This window comes from Arvicanthis niloticus, chromosome 18, assembly GCF_011762505.2.
Source record: "Arvicanthis niloticus isolate mArvNil1 chromosome 18, mArvNil1.pat.X, whole genome shotgun sequence".
Taxonomy (NCBI): domain Eukaryota; kingdom Metazoa; phylum Chordata; class Mammalia; order Rodentia; family Muridae; genus Arvicanthis; species Arvicanthis niloticus.
Window position 1 is genome coordinate 32,253,136 of NC_047675.1, and position 24,443 is coordinate 32,277,578.

Here is a 24,443-nt window from a genome sequence, read left to right on the forward strand (position 1 = left end):
TTTTGCCTAGTGTGCCTGGGCCCCAGCTCCTGGCTCCAGTCTTATGCCCTTCCTGAGTGCCCAGGCTTGCATGGACAGGGGCTAAAGTGCCATCATGAGCTCTTGTGCTCTGTTCTTTGCAGGGGAATCTTATAAATGGTTCAGACTTTCGGATCCAAACCACTTCCAACTCATGTGGTGCACTTATAGAGAGACAGACCATTTGAACAGGCTGATCTAGCTTCTCCCAGACCTGTTTCTTGGGTCCTACCTGCATTTCTACCGACAAGGCAGACGGCAAAAGTTCTCTGGGCATGGGCGGCCAAACCTAGATGCCCCTGGGGATGCCAACGTAAAGGTTGTACAGAGGTCCCGGACAGCTGCTGGTCACCCGAGTTCCAAAAACTAAACGAACTGTCTAGGACTAACTTCCTCTTTTCTTGTTTAGAAAGAGGTCATTCAACCACAGCAAATGGTGGGCATGTTTTCGGTCCTTCTGGTGTGGGAAAGGTAGGAATTAGGAATGAGAACTCCTTGAGTGGACTTTGAGAATTGTACGATGCTGGCTACAAGGTGCGATGGGGTTGTGCAGTAGTAGCAGGATGATAGCTGGGATATAGGCAGAGCTCATCGATCGATCGATGCGTTCGGCGCGCAGCACAGTCCCGGAGGTGGGCATATGCGGGTGGAGAGCTTCGGTGGGAGGGACGCTTGTGGCGGAGAGTTGCAATTGGTAGAGCCTTAGCAAGAGGCGGGTCCTGATTGATTGGAAGCTGCAAGCGATGGGGTTAAGAGCGACGCTGCGGCTCCGGCCTAGGCACCATCTCTAAGCTCTGAAGCAGCCCCTTGGACCTGCGGCCACGGCCTCACGCCATGGATCGCCATCTCTGTACTTGTCACGAGACCCAGCTCCGGAGTGGCTTCCTGTTTCCCCTGCTTCTACTAATGATGCTGGCAGACCTGGCGCTCCCGGCCCAACGTCACCCCCCGGTGGTGCTAGGTGAGACTTGTGTCCGGTGGGATGGCGGGTGGATCCTGCAGGATCCAGTGCAGCCAAGGTCTACTGGGCCAACTACTCTGTTGTGCATCTGTTTTAAGGACGAAACCCAGAGCATTTGGTTTCTAACCTGGGTCAGTTTGGTTAGCCCACCTCCCGCCATACTGGGCATGGGTGTGGTCTGGCACCCTCTAAAACATGAGAGCAAAGGGAATAGATAATGTCCAATTTTCCACTCCACCTAACTGCATCAGCTCCAAACCATTCCTCGCCATGCCCCCATTTTTTAGCTGGAAAGACTGAGGCAATTCAACCCTACGTCAGCGGGTTCCTACCTAGGTAGTCTCAGAATTAGCCTTAGTCTACCTAGGAGTCATCACCCTCCTACCCTCTGTAATTCACAGGGAATGAGTGATAGCAAGTTCTATCTACACTAGCCACCAAATCATTTCTCTTTGCTCTCAGCTTATGGAATGGATGGCATTGACTTTCGAGGAGATGCCCTAAGGGAAACGGGATGGCTAAGGGAAGGGAAAACAGAGGAAAGGGTTGGGACAACAGTCATGAACTGGTGTTAAGGGAGTCAGAGAGTGGGCCTCCACTCTCCCCTACCAGACCTAATTACTCCAGGCTGTACTGAGGCCAGGTGACAGACATTCCCTGCCCACTTGTTCTTCCGTCTCAGACTTGGCAGCTGGACAGAAATAACAATGTTTGCATATGCTAATAGGCCAGGCTAAAATCTCTAGGAGTCTTAGATGCTCCATTCAGCCAATGGCTGTCATTTTGAACTGGTGTTTCTTTCTTGGTGGCCAGCCAGGACTCCTGAGAACAGAGACATGCAGGAACATACACTATATATAGTGTATATATATAGTGTATGTTCCTGCATTTCTCTGAGTATAATATATATATATACACACACACTCTGCTGGAGCATAAATTCCTGTGCTCTTTCTTTTCCTTCCTTCTTTTCTTTCTTTCTTTCTTTCTTTCTTTCTTTCTTTCTTTTTTGGTCTTGTCTTAGACAGGGTTTCTCTGTGTAGCTCTAGCTGTCCTGGAACTCTGTCTATAAACCAGACTGACCTTGAACTCAGATACCCACCTGCCTCTGCCTCCCAAGTGCTAGGATCAAAGGTGTATGTCATCATGCTGGGCTGAGAAACCCTTGCTTGAAAAAACAGAAAACAAACAATTAGGCATTCTAAGTCAGAAAAGGCTATGGGGGATTCAGATTGAGATTTGTATGCAGTTGGCTCTGCCTTTCTCAAGCTTCCTGATGGCGGCAGCAGTGGTTCTCAGAGATGAAGACTGCATTGGATAAGTCAGCCTGGCTGAGCGGGCACCAGGAAAGCCTTCCTGGAGTACTCGGGGAAAGTAAAGGGATGGTTGGAATAGAACTGGGGAATGTGGGAGGTATGGGTGGTGAAGAGCTTGTGACTTTCTGGGTCATCTGGACTCTACCCTGGGGACCAGGTGAAGAAGTCACATGTGAGTGTGAGGAGTTCTAAGAATAAGCACCTTGGCATTGCGATATGTACGTTCTCTGAACACATACATGTTTGCTCCCTGTTTTTTTTTTTTTTTTTTTTTCCTTTTTTGAGACAGGGTCTCACTCTGTAGCCTTGTCTTTGTAGATCAGGCTGGTCTTGAACTCACAGGGATCTGTCCGCCTCTCCCTCCACAGCACTGGGATTAAAGGAGTGTGCACCACCACACCTAGCTTGTTTGTAACATTTTTGCCTGGATGGAGTGGCACTAACTGCATTCATTAATCTATCCAGACTTTGGTCATCCTAAATCATAGCAGAGAACCTTAGACTCCGAAAGGATCTGAGCGTCTGCGCTCTTGTGCGTCTTTTCAAGGTCTGGGGCTGCTGCTGTGAACTCAGACCCGAGAGAGCTGTTTCTAGGCACAGAGTGCGGGTCCTGAGTTAGTGGAAGAGGTAGCAGAAAACTGATCTTGGAGCAGGGGGTGGGACCTTAGGCAGTCAGTTTGCATCCCTCTCGGCCTCAATCTTCCTACCTGTTAAATGAACAAAGAGGGCCTGCAAGAAGGTTCAGTGAGCAAAGGGGATTGCCACCAAGCCTGAAGACCGGAGTTCTATCCCCAGATGAAACCAATTCTGGCAAGTTGTCCTCCAGTCTCTGCATATGTGCTGGGCTGTGCTCTCTCCTCTTACCCCTACACATACAGACAGACACAGGAAATGTCATTTTACAGTGTATATACAGGTAAAGATGAACAGGGTTATTTGAAGTAAAAATTTTGTGTCTGGCTCTTGTCCTTATCTCAGGGGCCAAGTACCTCAGGAAGGGGCCATTGCTATTCTTAGAGGCCTCACAGCCTGACCAGGGCAAGGGGTATCTGGTGGCTTCCTCTTTCTCCCATTTCCCCTTCAGTGCATGGAGACATTGACAAATCCTCCTGCCCAGTTCACAGACATGTCATGTACAGGCTCCCACATCGTGAGGAGAGCGGAAGGCACATGCCTTCCCATGACACTCTGAAGACATTGGGATAACTGCTCAGGCAAGGACATGTGCTAGGCTGGGTTCAGAGACAGTGTTGAGAAAAGCCAAGGGGCTCTTTATAGTGACTGTGGCTCTTAAAAAGGGTTTTCTCCTCAGGGGTCAGTAGCACATGCCTTTATCCTAGTACTCAGGAGGCAGAGGTAGGCAGATCTGAGTTCTAGGACAGCCAGGGCTACACAGAGAAACCTTTCTAGGAAAAAAACAGGAGGGCGGGCAAGGGGCAGGGCAGGGGAGGTTGTCCTTGGGAAGTGTTCAGAATGTAGGTGGTAGCCTGTAAGGTTAACGGGCTTTAAATACTGGAGGTTAAAGGGATGGGTGTGAGCTTGGGTTTGTGTGGCCCAAAGAGATCGACAAGGGTGGTATCCTGTCATGCTTGGAATTTGGTAGTCACACACCCTGCCCTGTGTCTGGTGTGGCATGTGATCGCAGATTAGTCATTTGCAGCACACCTCTCCACCATGTTAAGGCTTTCCACAGGACCTACCCTCTGGAACTTTCCTGGCCTTTATCAAGGCCTATGGGCTTTGGTAGGCCTGCTGGTACTATTATAAGTTTCTCTCTCTCTCTCTCTTTTATCATAGCTCCTACTGACTGGAGAAGCTTGCAATCCCAGCATTTGGCAGGTTGGAGGCAGGAAAAGCAGGTTTTTGATGTCAGCAAGACCCTGTCTCAGATAAAAACAAACTAAACATAAGAATACTGCCTCTAGATTTAATTTTTGGCTTACCACTCTGTCTTGTGTCCCAACTGCTTGTGGGTAGAGAAGACCTTGCTTTTCGTTTTAGCAAGCACAGAGGGTGATATATATCTAATATCAGAGCTGTAGCATTGGCCAAAAATTTGGAGGTTCTGAAAAACTCATGAGCCTCAAAACCCCTCTTGTTAGAGTATGATCTGGGTCCTTTAATCTTAGAAACCATCAGTAGTTGAGGTCTCAGAGGGATCCACAGCCTCTCTTGGGGAAGTGACTTGGTTTTGAATTCCCTTCTGAATGGCCAACGAGAAAGTTCCTTTGGAGATCTAGGGAAGTTATTTTTTATCACATGACATCACAGCCCCAGCCCCAAACATGCCAGGCCCCTCTTTAGTCTCCACTATCTGCTGGCATCTTCTTTCCCATTAATGTGGCTCTCACAGGATCTCATTGTATAGCCCAGGTTGAGTTAGCACTATCTTGATCCTCCTGCCTCAGCCCCCCAAGTACTGGATTTACAGGTATCCACCACCATGCCCTGATTGTAGTGGCTTTTGTATATGAAGGTGGTGTCCTGGCCTTTTCTGATTTTCCTAGTTAGCATTGTGCTTCAACTTCAGAGTAGGATTACAAAGACGAGCCATGGTGTTTATCACTCTGAGTGGCTCTTTTGTAGATTGCAAGAAGCTTGGGTGTCACCAGCTGCCAGGGCCTGAGGCCATCCCTGTCTTTTTCTTCTGCAGTGCCTGGTGATTTGGGTAACCAGTTGGAAGCAAAGCTGGATAAGCCAAAGGTTGTACACTACCTTTGCTCTAAGAGGACGGACAGCTACTTCACACTCTGGCTGAATCTCGAACTGCTTCTGCCTGTTATCATTGACTGCTGGATTGACAATATCAGGTGAGGGTGGGTGCACACAAGATGAGGGATCACTCATCCAAGGGGCCTAGAGAGGCAGGCCTTCAGAGTCCTTGTCCTCAATCCTCAATAGATAGAAAAATGACCTCTCTCTCTCCTGAGCTCTGTAGCCCTTGATCGGTCTGGTCTGGTCTGGTCTGGTCAGCACTGGCTTACACTCTCAGAAGCATGGATTTCTTTTTCTTCCTGCTGTTTCCTGTTCTCCTTCGTCTAATTCAACTATCAGTTCCTAGACTCTCAGGGTCCCCCCAACCCCATCCCCCCAAACCCATCCTCTATTCACAGACTTGTGCCTCACCTTCCTCTGCCTGGGTCCTGGCTAAGCCTGCCTCTCCAGCTGGTTGTTCTTTCTGCAGTAAGTCTACATTTTTGCACATTAACGTGCGGACGCAGGGGGTCTGATTTTATGGCCTTTACTGATAAACCCCCTCCCATTCTTTCTTTAAAATCTTGCTCTTGGTCTGACTCAGAGATTAAGGGTAGTGGCTGCTCTTACAGACAGAGACTCCTAGAACAGTGGTTCCTAACCTTCCTCATGCTGAGACCCTTTAATACAGTTCTTCATGTCATGGTGATCCCTTCAACCACAAAATTATTTCATTGCTATTTTATAACTGTAGTTTTGCTACTGTTTATGAATCAATATAAATATCTAATATGCAGAATATCTGATATGCAACCCTAAAGTGGTTTCTACCCAGACTAAGAACCATTGCGCTAGAAGGTTGGTTCTTGGCACCCAAGGGTACAACTGTTTGTAACTTCAGTCTCAGGGGATCTGTTCCCCTCTTTTGGGTTCTTTGGGTACCACACATATAAACACTCATACAAAAAATAGAATATATATAAAAAATGTCAAAAATAATCAAAACAAAGCCAAAAGTACTGGCCTTTGCTGGTCCCTCACTGTTAGCAAATTTCATTGGCAAGGAATTGTGTTTTACCAAATTCAATATAGGAGTTTTTTTTTTTTTTTCTGTTATTAGGTGAATTTTATTGCCAGAAGAAGTGTGATGGATCAAAAACTTCCATTCCTTGCCTGTCATCTTACTTTTAAAAAGCAAACAGACAGATGAATTGATTTCCTTTATGTGGAAGCAGATCAGCGGTGTTCAGAGGATACAGTTACGGGTTAGGGCTGGGAAGTGAGCATTTTAGTTGGATGACAGAGGTTTTAGTGGTCTTGTTGATTTTTCTGTTTGTTTGGTTTGCTCTGTGTAGCCCTGGCCGTCCTAGAACTCACTCTATAGACCAGGCTGGCCTCAAACTCATAAAGATCTGCCTGTTACTACCTTCTGAATGCTGAGATTAAAGGCATTTGTCATTACCCACCAGACAAGTGATTTTTTTTAAAAAAAACTCTTTTATTTTTGACAGCTTCATACATATATACAATGTATCTTTTTAAAAAAAATTTATATTTTTAAATTTTATTTTATACATATGATATTTGCCTGTTTGTGCATATATATACTGCATGCATGCCTGCAGAGGGCAGAGGAAGGCATCAATCTGGAACTGAAGTTATAGATGGATATGAGCTACCATGTTGATGCTGGGAATTGAACTGGGTACTCTGCAAAAGAGCCATCTCTCTTGTCCCTTTTGAAATTTTTTACTTTTTTTTTTTTTTTTTTCCGAGACAGGGTTTCTCTGTGTAGCCCTGGCTGTCCTGAAACTCACTCTGTAGACCAGGCTGGCCTTGAACTCAGAAATCTGCCTCCCTCTGCCTCCCAAGTGCTGGGATCAAAGGCCTGTGCCACCACTGCCCGGCGAGATTTTTTTACTTTTAATTTTATGTTTATGGGTGTTGAGCCTGCATGCATGTCTGTGTACCACATGTGTATAGTGCCACAGAAGCCATCAGAGGGCGTCAGATCCTACAGGACTGGAATTACTCTATAATATATCTTTTGTTTGTTTTTGTTTTTTTCAAAACAGAGTCTCACTACATATCTCTGGTTGTTCTGGAACTCACTGTGTAGAACAGGGTGGCCTCCAACTCACAGAGACAGACACCCCTATGCCTACTTATAAGTGCTGGGACTAAAGGCCTGCTCTGTTACACCCAGGTTACACACTGTATCTTGATCATATCCAGCTCCCTCCAAAGACTTTCATCTCCTTCCTTCATGTTCTCTTCTCTCTTTTGTTTAAGGTTTGTTTATTTTTATTTTATGTGTTTGAGTGTTTTGCCATTATGTATGTCTTGGTACCATATATATGCATTGCCCAAGAAAACCAGAGGAGCCTTTGGACTGGAGTTACAGGCGATCGTTAGCTGCCATGTGGGCACTAGGGATTGCAGTGGTGGTGATCTTCTTTTCCTTTGAATTATTTTATTAATTTATTTTATGTGTATGTGTGTTTTGCTTCAATGCATATGCCTGGTGCCTGCAAAGACCAGGGGGGTCCTGGGTCCCCTGGAACTGTAGTTACTAGTTATTATGATTGAACACGAGTACTTGGAATTGAACCTGGGTCCTTGAGCAGCCAGTGCTCTTAACTGATGAGCAGTCTCTCCAGCCCCTGTTTTCTCCTTTTAAAAAAACTTAGTTTTAGAAAATTACATTTATTTATTTAGGGGTGAATGCACATGCTATAGCACAATTATATAGGTCACAGGACAACCTGAGGTGTTAGTTCTCTACCTCCACCACGTTGTTGCCAGGGACTGAACTCAGGTCTTCAGGTTTGTCAGCAAGTACCTTTGTCCACCGAGCCAACTCTCTGGCCCCATCTTTTCCTTTCTTTTCTTTTCTTCTCTTTTCCTTTCTCTTCTTTTCTTTGGTGCTGGGAATTGAACCTGGGTCCTCTGTAAAAGCAACAAGTGCTCTTAATAGCTAATCCAAATTGAAGAACATAGTTGGTGCTGGCAAATATTTGTGCTGATTAGAATTTCATCAATTAAGAGTTTTTCCCTGCTGGCTGGTCCTCTGGGCACTGTTGTTTACACCGCTGTCTTTGTTGGCTCTGTTTGGTGTGTGGTTGCAGCTATTCCTGGGCTGTTGATTTATTTACATTTCTATTTCTGTCGTGGAGACACATGGCCTCAGGTGCTGCCAGTGGAGTCAAAGGCTGATGCTGACAGGAGCCCCTTTGTCTTCATGGCTCCTTTGACCTGTTTAGATTTTCATCATGCACAAAGCTGCCTTGGCTTTTTACAACCATGTTTTGCACTTTGCTGATATCCACTGAGAGTGGCCTCGGGCCCTATCACGAGATCAGTTAGGGGTTATCACTGAGGTTTGTTTGTTTTTTGAGACAAGGTTTCTCTGTGTAGCCATGCCTGTCTTGGAACTTGTTCTGTATGCCAGGCTGGCCTTGAACTCACCTGTCTATGCCTCCTGCGTGCTGGGATTAAACGTATGTACCACTATTTAATATGTATGGATTTTCTGCCTTCTTGTATGCCAGGTGTGTATAGTACCTGTGGAGGCCAAAAGAGGTGGAAGAATCCTCTAGAACTGGAGTTATAGATGGTGTGAATGTGGGTACTGGGACTTGAACTCTGGATCCTCTGAAACAGCAACAAGTGCTCTTAACCACTGAGCCCTTCCAAGCCTTTTGGTAATTGATCTTTAATGACGGTAGGATTCAGGACCACTAGGATTCAGCTTTTCTTGGGCATATTTGCCTCTGGTGTTTCTGATTACTTCTCTAAGCCTTGCAGACACCTGACCTGAGGACTGAGAACAGAGCAGCCATATACTGACTGCTCTAAGTTTGGTTCTGGTTTTTTATGGCAACCACAGAGGCTATTCGATGACAAAATCTTGAGCTGGGAACTGCTAAACCTGTGGTAGTCTGTTGCAGCAGCAGAACAGTAAGGAAGGACTGCTAAGAGGGCAGGCCCTATCTCTGCATTTAGGAATTGGTGGCCACACCCTGGAAGTTGTGACTGCTGGCAGCTCATCTCTCCCTGGAGTTCTGAGCGGGTCATGTGGTACAGTCCATTCCCTTTATCTCTGAGTGGCACGCCTTGGGCAAGTGCCCAGTGCCCAGTGCCCAGAGCAAGAGGGATTCATCTGTACCCGTCTGGGTCTAAAATATAGGTTTTCTCCTGTCTCTCCCCACCTGTTCGCATGATTCCTCTGGGCCTTGTCCACCCATCTGTATAGGAACCATAGGTGCTCAGGCCCTGAGGTGGCCATACCTGCTGTGTGCTTAACTCACTGTCTGCTTTGTGATGTGTTAGGAGGGATGGAAGGCACCAACAAGAATAGGCTGCCTCCTGGGATCAAGAATGATGTTGGCGACTTGGCTATAACCGGTGTTTCCTTCTGCCTGGTCCAAGGCCCTCATTCTAGGTGAGGGGACACTTAGAGAGGGGAATTTGCTTTGGGGCTCCCCACCCCATTAGTCTCTGGAGTAAGCCTTCTCATTTGGATTTTGTTATTCTGATCCTCTGTACTGTTGGAGTTTTTCTTTGCTTGTTTATTTGAAACAGGGTCTCTTACAGCCCAGGCTAGCCTTGAACTTATATGTAAATTCTTAAAGGATATCCTTGACTGCCTGATCTTCCCAACTCTACCTCCCAGGTCCATGTATGTCCTTGCTATGTGTTTTATAAGCCTGCTTTGTTACTTTTTTAAAAATCTCCTTTAGACCTCAGACCAAATCAGGGCGTGAGACTGGGGTATGGCTAAGGTCACAGGGCAGTATTGAGACATATTGAGCTTACCAGTACCAGTAGTTACTCACTATCTTCTCCTGACAGATTGGTTTACAACAGAACATCTCGGGCCACTCAGTTTCCTGATGGTGTAGATGTGCGTGTCCCTGGCTTTGGGGAAACATTTTCTATGGAATTTCTAGACCCCAGCAAAAGGAATGTGGGTATGTAGCTCTTGCTCAGGGCCTCCAGGGTATGTGACTGGGGGCTCTAGGTTCTGGTGGGCCTCTAGAATATGGGAAGTACTACATTGCTTTGAAGGGGTAGCCTGTGAGCTATCTTTGATTAGTGAATGCAAATTCCTTTTCCACTCCTTCAGGGAGACAGATGTCATTGTCTCTGTGGGGGTGGTGTGGGTAGCTAACACTGGTTATATTTTATGTAACTCTGAATTCTGTCCGTAGGTTCCTATTTCTACACTATGGTGGAAAGCCTTGTGGGCTGGGGCTACACACGGGGTGAAGATGTCCGAGGTGCTCCCTATGATTGGCGCCGAGCCCCAAGTAAGAAATCACCACACCCCCACCCTATTCCATTCCCTAGGGATTGGGAGGCAGGAATAAGGTTGTCTTGGCCACTAATAGTCCTTGGGCTCTCTCTACATCTGAATCTCTGGCTTCCAGTGCAGTGGATACTGCCACCAGCTCTGATCAGTCTTGTCTTTCCCTGTCATTCATTCTAGGATTTCTGGACCTCTGAGTCTTGGCAGGAGCAGAGGCTAAGACTGGGGAGTGGGGGGGGTCACTTTGTCCTCTTTTTATGAACTTTTGGGGGGACTAGTCTGCTCCTACTTAGTTTCCAATACTCTCTGCACCCCCTAGTCCTGGGTCTGCTCTGTAGATTAGTTAGTGGTTCAGGTCCCCGGACACTTCCTGCCTGACTCCTGCTTGGCTCTGGCCTGCAGATGAAAACGGACCCTACTTCTTGGCCCTCCGAGAGATGATTGAGGAGATGTACCAGATGTATGGGGGCCCCGTGGTGCTGGTTGCCCACAGCATGGGCAACATGTACGTGCTCTACTTTCTGCAGCGGCAGCCACAGGCCTGGAAGGACAAGTATATCCATGCCTTCATCTCGCTGGGTGCACCCTGGGGGGGCGTGGCCAAGACCCTGCGTGTCCTGGCCTCAGGTAAGACCTCCCTGACCCCTCATGGATGCCTGTTTCCAGAATGCTTTCTCATACACACGAACAAAAACACACAATGCTGTATACCTTGATTTGATAGTTCCCCTTCTCAAACCTTTCTCAGTCATTCCTACTTTGCCTCACAGGAGGAAGGCTGACTACAGTACCCTGCTGAGTTTCACCTGCCTCTGTGGGCAGTTCAGGGAGGCAGTAGGTGGTGATCTGGTTGGGTCTGTTTGCTTGGTAGCTGGGAAAGTCAATCCTCTCTTGGGCATTCTCCAAGTGACTTATGTTTTTATGGCTGAAGGGGTCACCATCTGCAGCCATGAGGCGGGGGCCTCCTAGTGCAGAAAGAAGCTACCATACCCCCCTCCACCATGACTAAGTGGTAGCCCCAGGGACCCCTTACCAGGACCATCTCAAGAATCCCTAGACCATCTTTCTGCCATCACTGGTACTGCCTGACCCACTTGCTCATCTGGTCATTACGATCAGGTCAGGTTCATAATCTCCGGGTGATCCCGAATCAAGAGGACAATAACTTCATGGCTGAGTGGCTCAGATGTTTAGATATGGGGAGGATTTATCACAGCCATATGCTTTGCCATTCCTGGGCTTACAGGAAGAGTTTCGGGCACCTTCAGAATGGGACAGGGAGACATGATAAGGATTCAGGTATTGGCTGTCTCAAAGCCTCCCTGTGAAACCTCTTAAATCTTTGCTTCAGATGTCAAAAACTGCTTTCAGCTCTGGAAATCCATGGGTTTTGGAAGGGATGGAAATCTATGCACTCCTAGGAGTTTCCTTTGCCCCAAGGATTCCAGTGGTAGCAGGCAAAGCTGAGGCCCTGGGGTCAGCCAGAGATGCCACCCTGCTTTGAGACAGTGTTGGATAATGGGTGATGACAGTACTTGAACCAGTGAGTAGCCACTGTCTAAATTGCCTCAGCCCCTGAAATCTCACTGGGTAATGGGAAGAGCTGGCTCCAGCGGTAGCTCCCCACCCCATTGCCTGCTTCCAGCAAGCCTGGCCTTCTGGGCCTGAGAGAGGCATGTACATGAGAGAGGCATGTACATGAGAGAGGCATGTACATCGTTCAATGTGATGAAAACAGAAGCAAACAACAACCAAAAAACCCAGCTGGCCTATTGACTTGCAGCTTCGCTGAGTACACAACTTGTGCCCACAGGCATGGTGATACACACTTAGCAGAGGGTGCCCTTCACAGATGAACAAACATAATAAACAATTTGAGGGGGGAGATGGGAGTGCTCTCTGAATCTCTGGTGAGGAAATGAGGTTGTATGTTTTCCACATACAGAAAGAAAGAAAGAAAAGGAAAGGAAATAAAAGCCAGTGTTACGTAGATGGGAATGTGGTGATAACCAGTGGTCTAAGGTTATGAGTATTGACTGAGCCATTGGTTGGGTTGGTGAAGCTCCTTCCTGAGTGCAGGCTGATAAGAGCTTTCTCCTTCCAGGAGACAACAATCGCATCCCTGTCATTGGGCCACTGAAGATCCGGGAACAGCAACGATCCGCCGTCTCCACCAGCTGGCTACTGCCGTACAACCACACGTGGTCACATGAAAAGGTATTTGTGTACACACCCACAACGAACTACACACTCCGGGACTATCACCGGTTCTTCCAGGACATCGGCTTTGAAGATGGCTGGTTCATGAGGCAGGACACAGAAGGGCTGGTGGAAGCCCTGACGCCCCCTGGTGTGGAGTTGCACTGCCTGTACGGGACTGGTGTTCCTACGCCAAACTCTTTCTACTATGAGAGCTTTCCTGATCGTGACCCCAAAATCTACTTCGGTGATGGCGACGGCACAGTGAACTTGGAGAGTGTCCTGCAGTGCCAAGCCTGGCAGAGCCACCAAGAGCACAGAGTATCATTGCAGGAGCTGCCAGGAAGTGAACACATTGAGATGCTAGCCAATGCCACTACCTTGGCTTATCTGAAACGTGTGCTTCTGGAACCTTGATTTCCTACGCCAAGCAGGGCTGCTGGATGGCTGGACCATGGAGCTTCTCTTGGCCTCTGACTCTTTCATAGTCTCCAAGCTTGACAGAGTTTGTGACCATCATTTCAAGGTCCTAAGTCTTAGGAGGCATCTGCCTCAGGGGAATGCTATTTCTCAACCTTCTTATGTAGAATGGCAGGGAAGAAGGAAGAAGTGGGTGTGGACTCGGACATTTGAGGGAAAGAACGCTGCTGCTGCTAGTGGTCAATTGTGACCTCACACCGGCTCTGGAGGCTGGATTGTTTGGCTCCTTACCCCAGTCCCTAACTTGGGCCATGCAATCCTCTTAGCTCTCTGGTCTTTCTACTCTAGCTCACTGGGCCCTAACCTTCCCGTGAGGGATGTTGGTTACTGAGCTGATGTCCTGCCATGAAAGGTTCCACAGAGATCCTCTGGTGACCTTTCCACACACTGGCCTCAGGTAGCCTACTACAGTGGCCATAGGTGGCTAGAACTGCTGGCTTCCCTGTGACCTCACTGGTATACATTCTGAGTGTGGGGTCTCCTGGAGGCAGTTGGGTAAGCCCCTGCAGGCAGGGCAGTTGGTTGTGTTCTCTGATTCCTTCAGGTTGGATTCTTTACCGTCAGCTCCTACCTCTCATTTATCAGCATCCTAGTTCTGGACTGGACAGCAGAGGACCTCTCAATTCTGGGGGCCTTGTCCTAGGATTCCTGATCTCCCTGTTCGTGACGTAGGTTCCAGTACCGAAGCTGGCTCTGTTGGTTCTGGGACTATAGTTTAAGGGGGAGCAGGGCCTAATGTCATGCCTTCTCATTAGGTTCCTAGGAAGAAAGTGAGCTCAAGGGAACAGCCATGGTTGCTTAGCGCTTCCCATGAGCCACCTTGAGAACTCCACCGCCACAGTGCACCTTGCGGTAGGGTCTTTCTACCATCTACTTGGGCTGGCGCAGGGTTGAGAGGTGGTAGAGTTCCTGATCAACGCTTGCTACCACCAGGCAGCTGAATGGGTTTTGGTTTGCAGGAAACAGTTCAGAGCTTTGAAAGGGCTCCTAAGAGAGCTGGGAACTTAGAGTCTTAGCTAGGGGGGTTTGGTTGTTTGTTTGCCCCAGGGATGCTACATGGTCTTTGTGTGACAGCGGGGATGGAGAATCTGGGCCTGCCTTAGGGACAGTGGACCTGACTATAAGCTTGGGTCAGCTTTTAAGGTGGGTTCTCAAAACCACTTGGAGGCTGGATCACACTGCCTTCCCATATCGTTTCTGGCACTGGACTTCCTTGTTAAGCACATTCCTATCTATCCCTCACCTGAGTGGTGGGACCCCCACTTGGGGCCCTGAGCAAGCTGTACCTCGATTTTGGCAATAAAAGTATTCTGGATGCTGTAGGGTGCCTTGTCCTGCCCTGAGGTGGGGTGGGGGGGTGAACCACGATGTGTGAAAGTGCTGTAGAGATGGGTGCTTGGTCTGTAACTTTACTGGGGCCTTGCTGGGATCTCAACATTATCCCTCTGCCTTCCCTTCACACTTTGTCCTCCATTTCTCCACTGGGATCAAGAAACAGACCCAGACTCCAATATGATGCCCCAAATCTGGGGGCAGAGATAAAGGATAAGCCTGTTGTGACCCTGGCTGGATTCCACGGGCTCTTTTTCCCTCAGTTTCTGGTCTCAGCATCCTTTGGTGTGGCGGTGATTCCCTCGAAGGCTTTATAGCAGGCAGGGAAAGCCGGTCAGGGTGAGGTAAGAGTGAAACTTGGCTCAGCCTGATTTTATGGTAACAGGTGCCAGACTAGGACTTTTAGAGTCTGGCCCCAAAATAATTTTACTTTGGCCATATTTAAGCACAGCATAGTTTGGGGAGAAAATATTCAGATGACAATTAACTCAGTCCCAAGTGCACAACAATTTAAAACATGCTTGCTTGCATTGAAGCTCTTTGCAAAGTACATATGGCTTCATCCATAGATGGTTTCTTGTTGACTTAGAAATAAATAATGCACAAGATGAGGGAGAATGGCTGAAGTAAATATGTTTGTGGGAGTCTCAGGATTGGCCTGGCCCTAAGATAACATAGAAGTCACTTAGGCCTTTGTGAAGCACAGGTGACATCACTCAGAATAGATTTTATAACCTAAAAGCAATGTTCAAGATTTAAGGGGAAAGCATCTGGGATAAGTAAATTCTGGGAGGTATGGACTGAGTCTGTCTCATCAGACAGCAAAGGATCACCAAGTTGTGAAACTCCATCATTCCTGGCATTCCAGGAAGAACAGCTGGGCACCTCAGTCCAGTGAAGAGGGAAGCTGTGTGTTTAACTTTGCTGGCTTCTCCAGCGCCTATCTGTGTGCACAAGGCCTTTTTGCCCTCAATGCTTTGAATTTAAAGTTCATTTTAAGAGGTCATCTTTCCTAGATTCAGCATCTTACCTGCCTGAACAAGAAACCATACAAAGAAATCAGACACAGGACTGCTATAACTTCACCAGAAGGTTTTTGCTTTAGATACTGGGAAACTATTGCCAGCCCTGAAAACCCAGGAGTAGAAGACATAGAAGTCCATAGTCTCCTGTGAGCTTTCCTGTTCTCAAGGATTCTAGCAGGAGGGAGAGAGACTAGCTTAGAGAGGGATGAGTAGGGATGATGACTAAGACGTAGGAGCACATGGAGACAGATAGCACATGGAGACGGATAAAGGGAGTGTCTGAAATAGGGAAGCATGCAGAGGGATTGGGCCCCAGCCTAAACTTTGTGGTGTAGAAACAGTTCAACACCAGTTTCCATTGAGTTGGCCAGACTAGACTCCAGGTGTTGCTATACTCTGGGGGCCACTAGAGGGCGATCTAAGCCTCACTGTACCAGGTGTAATGCATGGAAGGAAGGGGTGGTCAAGAAGGGAAATGAGGTATGAACACACAAGCCCAGCTGTGGCACTGGCCCAAGTGAAAAGTTGATAAAACATGAAAAGTCTCACTCTTAGGTCCAACCCAGCTTGACACTTACCCACCATGACATCTTTCATGATGACCTTGTAGGAACTACTCATTCATTCCGAAGCTTTTTTTTTTATTATTTATAATTTTATGTCCATTGGTGGTTTCATTCCCTCAGGACAGGAGATACAGACAGTTGTGAGCTGCCATATAGGTTCTGGGAATTGAACCCAGGTCCTCGGGTAGAGCAGGCAGTGCCCTTAGCTGCTGAGCTATCTCTCTGCACCCTCCCCCCTCCCATTCCAACTCTTTTTGAGCCCTACGGGTACCTCAGTTTCATAGCTGCAGAGAAGGCATTCTGCCAGCATCAGCCCGTTTGCTTGGGTGATGCTTTTGACTTTCCTGAGCTTCAGCTTCCTTATCTGATTAACGAGGATACATAACTGTATCCTGCAGGGTGCGCTCGTAAAACAGGGATGCTGATGTTGGAAAGCCTCTGATCCGGTGTACATAGTGAGTGAACTTTTGGCTGAGCTGCTTCTCTATGTGGATGTGAGACAGCAAAGCCAGAGGTCTCGATGGACGCCAGATTTCTCTCCATAGCTATTGCAAGGACAAATGGGTGCCTCTCATTGAATGGAGGAAGCTGTTGGAGGGACTGAGTTCCAGAAGTGAAGGGTCAGGCTCAACTGATCTAAATCTATGCGGGCTCACTTACTCTTCCAGAAGGTGTGTAAGGATGTAAGGGCATCCAGCTGCTGCCCAGGCTGCAATACCTCCAGCAGTTTCCCTCCCCCAAATACCAACAGTCACTGCCTGACTGTCTGTGGATCTCTAGGTAACAGGGTTTCTCAGGTAGGGTAGGGAGTTTGCATCAAAGAAGTATTGGTGGTTCTGTACCCTGTTCCCCAACCCTCTACCCCCTACCCGTCAGGGAATCAGAGTCTGTCTGCGGGTTTGTGCTGGGAAACCTTCCCCATCCTCAGAAGACCTAGTGAAATCCTGTCTGTAGACACCATGCTCCTCCTTTGGACCTGGAGCCTGAATTTGGGGCCCTTTTGAGCTGCACCAGAGATTCTTCAAGGGTCCTAAGAAGAGAATCCAAAAGGGGGCAGCACCCACAAGGGCTCCTCAAGGACTGCATCCTAGGCCTATAGGTTGTTAACTTCCCAAGAAACCTGGGACAAAAGGCTGTGGTTCCTATTAACATAGTAAAAAGGCTGAGGCTGCCAGGCTTTGTTACCACCCACTGGAGAGACAGTGTTTGTTACCAGCTCCCAAACCTCTTCATCCTCTGAGCTTGCTTCCCTTCCCCCAGCTTCTTTTTTTCTGTATACACTCTGCCATTTTGGCTACGTGTTCTCTTGTCTCTTCTCTTGGCCTCTTGGTCCTTGCCTCCTCTCCTCCCTCTCTCCTCCCTCTCTCTCCTCTCCTGCTTTCCTCCACCCTGTCACCTCTTACGGCCTGGTCTATTCTGTTGGCCATGTTCAGTCTGGACTCTTCCAGATGCCTCTGGCTGTGCTCTCCCTCATATCTGCAAGAAAATCCTTCTCTTCAACCATACCCAGGAGTGATGATGTCCCTGTTCTCATCAGGAAGGAGGATGGAAAGTGTTTTAGGAGAGGTTTGATTATTTTTTGTTTGTTTGTTTGTTTGTTTTTTCGAGACAGGGTTTCTCTGTGTAGCCCTGGCTGTCCTGGAACTCAGTCTGTAGACCAGGCTGGCCTCGAACTCAGAAATCCCCCTGCCTCTGCCTCCGGAGTGCTGGGATTAAAGGTGAGTGATAGGTTATTTTTCCACCTGTGAAATGAGCCAATTCAGGCCTAATTAGATTATATTAGATTATTGGGAAGCTGCTCTTGGGTGGGAGAGTTCACTGTCACCAAGGAAGGAGGCCAGGGAAGTCACCTCTGGGAGAGAGGGGTGGGAGGGGGAAGAGAAAAAGAGAGAAAAGGATTCTTGCAGAGATGAGAAGGAGGAGGAGGGAGCAAGAGACCAAAATGGCTGGATTATGTAGGGTAGAGCCTCTGGGAGTGATGGGGGTGGGGGTGGGGCAGGTTTTAAGATGTTATTTTTAATTGGATGTGTATGTGAGTATGTGATGATGCCCCCAGAGACACTTTTAACCTGATGAACCATCTCTCCAGCCTGTTTAGGGGAGGCCTGAAGCTATTTCAATCTGTATTTTAATATATCTCCTACCCCATGGGGGTGTGTGTGTGTTAGGTTCACAGGTGTATACAATCCTGTTATTTCAACATGACTTTGACATTACAAATTTTGCACTTAGTAGAACCACCCAATCAAGTTACAGAAGTTCACTCTTTGTAGAATTTCACAAAACAAACCAACAAACAAAGCCAATCTCATAATATTTTAAGTAGTTTTGGGTGGGGCATGGAGGGCATGTGGCAGGTGCTTGCAGGCTGGGATCTGAGGCAGCTGGCCAGGACTGGCATGCAGACTAGGGAGAGAGTTGAGCTGTTTCCAGACTCCCCACGGAGTGGGTGGGAAGAACGGTTTGAGTGACTGGGAAGCAGATCCGGTTCGATGAATAGTGGACAAGAAGATCATGGTACCAGATTTGGCCTGTTCCTCAACAAACTAGGTTTAGCCATGCATCCTGATAAAGGGAGCCAAATTAATAATGAAAAGCAGAAAGATTTATTCAATGTGGCTACACTGGGAAGAAGGACAAAGATAGCCAGTGATTCCCCTCAAATGTGTCTTTGGGGGTTCCTGATATGAGAATAGAGTTTAAGTTTTTCTTTTTTATTCTTTCTTCCTTTTTCTTTCTTTATTTTTTTAAAAAAAAAAAATTTTTTTTTTTTATTTTTCAAGACAAGAGTTCTCTGTCCCAGAACTGCTATGTAGCAAGCGGTTCAGGTTGGCCTAGAACTCGGAGATCTGCCTGTCTCTGCCTTCTGAGTGCTGGGATTAAAAAAAGGCCTGTGCCACCACCACCCAAGAGGGTTTAAAAATTTTTTGTTTTTTGTTTATTTTGAAACAGAGTCTAACTCTGTAACCTTGGCTGAATTTGAACTAACCGAGATCCACCTCCCTTGACCCCTCCCCCCTCGGATTAAAGGCAGGTGTCACTAAACTCTAATATTAATTTAAAATTAATTTAATTTAAAATTTAACTTAAAAAATTATCTTTTGTGTATGTTTGTTTGCCTGTATGCAACATGCGTGCCTGTTGGGTCCAGAAAAACGGGTTACAGGTGGTGGTGAGCCACCATGGGGGTGCTGGGAATAGAATCCCTTTCCTCTTCAAGTGCTCTTAACTACTTACACCCCCTCTGGCCCCGCCCCCAACAGGGTTTCTTTGTGTAACAGAGCCTTGGCTGTCTTGGACTCGCTTTGTAGACCAGCCTGGCCTCCAATTCAGAGATTGACTTCCCTCTGCCTCCTGAGTGCTGAGATTAAAAATAAAAGTATGAGCCACCATGCCCTGCACTATTTTAACTCTTAATAAGGCTTAAATCTTGAACGAGAAATGCAGAAAGAGTGCGGTCCCTTGCAAACAAATTCCAAGTCTGTCTCTTTCAAGGTCATCTGACAAGTTGTAAAATTTTCTCCAGGAGATAAGTTCCTCCTTTGGACGCTTCAGCCACTTCCTCTCCTAGTTGGCTATTCCTGGAGGAAATACTGATTTCTTGGGGTCCATTTTTTTTTTTTTTAAAGTCTGATAGCCTAAGAGAAGAGCACAAGTGTCTCTTTCTATTTATTCCTGCCAGATTGGTCAGTTAGAAGGTCCAGTGGAATATAAAAGGCAGGAGGTCTTTGAACGCTAGCGCCACTAGAGAAAAAGATAAAAGGAGATAGAGGAGCAATCAGCGGGAGAAAAAAAAAGGACAGGATGTCGTCGCAGCTTCCCGTAGAGGGGTGTGAGCAGGGTCGGGGGAGACCGGGACAAAGCAAAGAGAGCAAGAAGTGGCAGCCTTCCAGGGTCGAACTGAGTCTGAACTGAGCATCAGAGCACCGGTCCCGGGAGTGTACTTCTTCTTGGGTTCCCCAGGATGAAGGGAGGCAGTTATTTAGATGGGAGGTGGTCCAGAGCTCTTTGTGTCAACTGTCTGGGGTTCCACTGGGCGTGCAGTCCCCAAAGGCGAAGAAGAAAAAGGAGTGTATGGGCCCTTTAGAGCTCCAAGTAGCAGCATCCTCACGTGGAGCCCCAGAGGCTTCAAGTGACTGCGTGGGGAGCCCGGGAGGGTCCATCCCAGGTGAGGGTGACCGCACTCCAGTTACGGTCCCCGGGGAGGGCCCGGGCGCGGCCTGCTGGAGGCTGCTCGGTAACGGTACGCGGATCGCCTAGGGCCCCGGCGTGCTCTAGTGCCCGGAAGCAACGCCGTCTGGGGCCCCCGCTCGGAGCCGGGTCCCCAGGCGGCGCGCGCTGTCGCGATCCGGTGCGAGTGACGTGGCGTGGGCGGGGCTTGAGCGGCCGGGGCGACGGCGCGACGGAGCATCCTGGCAGCTCCGGGCCACGAGGAGGTAACTGGCCGGGCGGAGGAGGTGAGGGGTTGGCTCCGGTTTGGCCCGGGGGCCGTAGAGTGTGCGGCCGAACCCTCTGCGTGGCCTCCGTCGCCGCGTGCTGGGTGCGGGCCAGAAACCGCGTGGAGCGGAGGGCGCGGGAGAGACGCCGCGGCTGAGAGGAGGACGCCGGGAGCGTGGATCCCGGAGTGGACGGTGGTGTGAGGAAGACGCGGGGGCGCGCGCGCGCGCGCGTGTGTGAGAGGAGAGACCCCGAGTGACTTTGTGAGTGTGCAAGATCCCGAGTGTGAGGGGGACCGGGTATGAAAAACTGCGAGATGGTGAGTGTAGGGTGTGTATGTGTGTGTGACGGAAAAACCCAGAGTGTGAGGAGAAAAGCTGTGGGCGTGAGGGTGGCTGACTCTGGAGGGTGTGCGACCCTGAGGGGGACGGAGACAGTGGAGGAGGTTTGAGTGTGAGACACGCGAAGGGCGTAAAGACTGAAGGACTGAGTCCTCCGCAGTCCGTGACCGTGTGTGAGCCTGAGTGATCCTCCCTGGAGCACTGAGAGGTGGCGAGGAGGAGGAAGCCGTTGTTCGAGGGACCGTGAGTGTGAGCAGGGCAGAGACTGCAGGGCGGGCGTGTGAATGCAGGAATGCAGCTTCTTGGGGCTTTTGAAACCTCTGACTCCGTCTTGGGACTGAGAGTGCTGAGGTATTGGCGTTTGGGAACACCGTGCTCTTGTTGTGCCTCTCTTGAGTGTCTCCGTATTTTGTCATCTCGTTGGGCCATCTCATGTCAGAAAATATTTGGGAAATATTCTGAAAATTCTGTACTGTGCGCTAAGCCAAAAAGGCTGGTCACCGTGTTGTGTAATGGGTCAGTATAAATAGAAAACATCTAATTTAACAAGTCTTGGGGGAACCAATCGCGTACACTGGGTTATGTGTTGGAAAGAATTCAGTCTCCTCTTGTTAATGGGGGCAGTGGGGTCGGGGAGGAACGACCCCCTCTGTTTTGGGCAGCTGATCTAACAGACAGTGTTCTCAGCTGTTTGGCTCCTTATATTTGAGAGCCGATTCCGGATTTGAAGACTTAGCAGGAGCAGATTTAAAGTCTGCATCTGCTTCTTGGGGTCATTTTTACCTCTTTACCTGGTGAGGTCCTTCAGGAAGCTACCCAGGCTTCCTATTTTGTTAAAAGTTCCATTGTGATTTCATACAGATGACTTTTGCTTCCCGACTTGGGTCTTAGGCTGTTTACTTGAGTTACATTTGATTTTTCTTTCCTGGCAAATGTGTGGAAAAATCAATCCTGATGGAGATAGCCGGCCTTGGATAGTACTTGCCGTGCAGAGTCCTGGGTTTCATTTCTAGCACCTCGAACCAGAGAGAAAAAGAAAGACAAAGATAGAAACCATAAGCTTGAGTTTTCTCCCCCTTTTGGAGACAGGGTTTCTCTGTGTAGCCTTGGTTGGACTCTTCTCTGTAGACAAGGCTGGCCTTGAGCCCCATTCCCACTGGGATAAACATCACTATGCTCAGCTTTTTTTTTTTTTTTTTTTTTTTTGGTTTTTTTTTTTTTTTTTTTGGTTTTTCCAGACATGGTTTCTCTGTATAGCCTTGGCTGTCCTGGAACTCACTCTGTAGACCAGGCTGGCCTCCAACTCAGAAATCCGCCTGCCTCTGCCTCCCAAGTGCTGGGATTAAAGGAGTGCGCCACCACTGCCCGGCTTTTTATTTATTTATTTATTTATTTATTTATTTATTTATTTAAAACCAAAAGTATATTCCAGTTACGTGGCTGATCTACCAAGTTTTTTGGTAGAGGAAATTTCCTGACATTTTTGCTTTCTTGCTATAGTCTCTAGAGTGTGGATGTGTTTCTACAAAAGTTATGTAAATGATGCCCTTAGGACCCTAGACTCCAGAGCTATAGCAACCTAGAAGGGAATGATTTGGGACGGGTGTTTTGTCTTTGGAGTCAGGATTTCTGGCTGTCCTGGAACTCACTCTATAGACTAGGTTGGCCTTGAACTCAGAGATCTTCCTGCCTCTACCCCCTTACGGATGCTTTTTATAAGTTAATTTTTTTGATAAGTAACTAAACTTATTCTTTGTTGCAGAGATTGAATGGCCAAAGCAGAGAAGTAGAATTAGCCCTCACTGCAAGGAATTATTTTTTCCTTGGTACCTGACCCATTTGTGATGAAACAACTTTTAAAAATGTGAATTTTTATTTAGTTTGGACAGGTGAATATTACCACTCTGTTCTTTATTTGCTTTTTTAGGGAGGGAGTTTAGTGATTTATTAAAAGGAATCTGTAGTTATTTGTACACACTGTAACTATGATGCTAGGAAAAGGGTTTAAAAATTATAGCATTATGAAACATAACATGTTATTAGTTGTATACATAAATTATGTATTTATTTTAAAATTATGTATTTAAAAAAATTTTTTTTCAAGATAGGGTTTCATGTAGCCCAGGCTGACTTTTAGCATCCCAAGTGCTGGGATTATAGGCATGAGTCACAATTTTGTTTTTATTTTATGTTTCCTAAAGAGTAATTTCTGGTAACTTATAATTTAAGATATGATGGCTAATCACATTAGGCAGGAGGCTGAGAGTTCGAGTGTTCAAGGCCCCCTGAGCTATGTAATGAATTCCGGGTTAGCCTGAACTATGTAATGAGTTCCAGGTTAGCCTGAGCTGCTAGAGAGAGAGAGATCCTGTCTCAAGAAAAATAAACACAGCCTGGTCGTGGTGGTGCACGCCTTTAATCCCAGCACTTGGGAGGCAGAGGCAGGCTGATTTCTGAGTTCGAGGCCAGCCTGGTCTACAGACTGTGTTCCAGGACAGCCAGGGCTATACAGAGAAACCCTGTCTCGAAAAACCGAAAAAAAAAAAAAAGTTACAATAAATATTGACACCTCTCTTTGTAATTGCATTTATTTTATTATATAAAATATGATGAGTATACTGTCTTCATATGCACCAGAAGAGGGCATCAGATCCCATTACAGATGGTTGTGAACCACCATGTGGTTGCTGGAAATTGAACTCAGGACCTCTGAAAGAGCAGTTAGTGCTCTTAACCACTGAGCCATCTCTCCAGACCTGTAATTGCATTTTTATATTGATTTACTTTTTTTAAAAAAAAGTACACATGGTAGTTTCCTTATTAAATTTTCATGAAGAAATTGTAGGGGTCTCGGGAACTCATTTACAACCTGCTCCAAGAGCTTCTGGGAAATAGGATGAACTGGAAAAAACTGGTGTTCTTCTCTTCCTCTTCCTTCTCCCCTTCCTCCTCTTCTTCCTCCTCTTCTTCCTCCTCCTCTTCTTTCTCCTCCTCTTCTTCCTCCTCTTCCTATTTTTCTTCTTTTCAGTGCTGGGGATTGAACCCAGCACCTCAAGCCTCATCCCTGCTAAATATGCACTCTACCCATTGAGTCACACTCTGCCCCTGGGATGTGTCTTTACAAGTAGAATGTGACATTGTTATTTCAGGAAAGGATTTTTTGGAGGGGTGCATTGAATGGTTCATGGAAAAAAAATTTGTAGTGATTATCAGCATGTTAGAGACTGAGACTAGTAACTATATGTGATTGTTTTATACTGATTTGTTTTAAGTATTGTATAAAAATTGAAGGCAATCAACTCAGGTGATTTGGTAGGATTTCTGATAACCCACTTCTAATACCAGACTTGATCCTGGCTTAAAATGGGTCACTTAAATCAGCAATTGTCATCCCATTGTTTGAGAGTCTGCAGATCTCTGTAGGGATGGGATAGACAATGTCTTTCACATATGTAGGGAGTCCTTTTTCAGGCCTGTGTATACTGTGGGACTGACTAAATGCAATTTAAATCATTACTGTTGTCATGTTCCCATTATTATCTTCCTTTATTAGCTTTTACCTGAAAAACAAGTACATGACAGAATGTCTGGAGTTTATGCTGGTCTAAATACTGAGTTCTAGGACAGCTTGGCTTCTGATTCAGAGGGAGACATTGTCTCAAAAGAAAAACAATCCCATATATATATATGCTTTTTTGATTTAAGAAAAATATTTGTTTTTAAATTTACATTAGTGTTATATTCTGTCTCCATGGTGTCTATG

At 47.2% G+C, this 24,443-nt stretch overlaps 2 protein-coding genes across 8 annotated transcripts in view; both read left to right on the forward strand.

The window, feature by feature from the left end:
- Nucleotides 1-348: 348 nt before the first annotated feature.
- On the forward strand, nt 349-14,299 carry Pla2g15 (phospholipase A2 group XV). Of its 2 annotated transcripts, none has more exons than XM_034522918.2 (6): nt 349-979; nt 4,949-5,105; nt 9,844-9,962; nt 10,203-10,301; nt 10,828-10,927; nt 12,405-12,724. In XM_034522918.2, exons 1-6 carry the CDS (start codon nt 853-855, stop codon nt 12,511-12,513), a joined length of 711 nt encoding a protein of 236 aa, XP_034378809.1. In that variant the 5' UTR covers nt 349-852; the 3' UTR covers nt 12,514-12,724. The 2 variants fall into 2 exon arrangements, with proteins under 2 accessions (XP_034378809.1, XP_034378808.1); XM_034522917.2 differs by having other exon boundaries at nt 367-979; nt 10,703-10,927; nt 12,405-14,299.
- Nucleotides 14,300-20,182: 5,883 nt separating this feature from the next.
- Slc7a6 (solute carrier family 7 member 6) overlaps nt 20,183-24,443 on the forward strand; it is a 32,251-nt gene continuing 27,990 nt past the window's right edge. Inside the window, exon 1 of one of the 6 annotated variants that reach the window (XM_076915832.1) lies at nt 20,183-20,338. Coding sequence is in view for 1 of the 6 variants with exons in the window: in XM_076915831.1 (XP_076771946.1) it covers nt 20,641-20,658 (18 nt within the window). In the remaining 5 variants the exon portion in view is untranslated. Of the gene's footprint in view, nt 20,659-24,443 lie in introns of all 6 variants that reach the window. The other 5 variants (XM_034522314.2, XM_076915833.1, XM_034522311.2 and 2 more) reach the window with 5 other exon arrangements.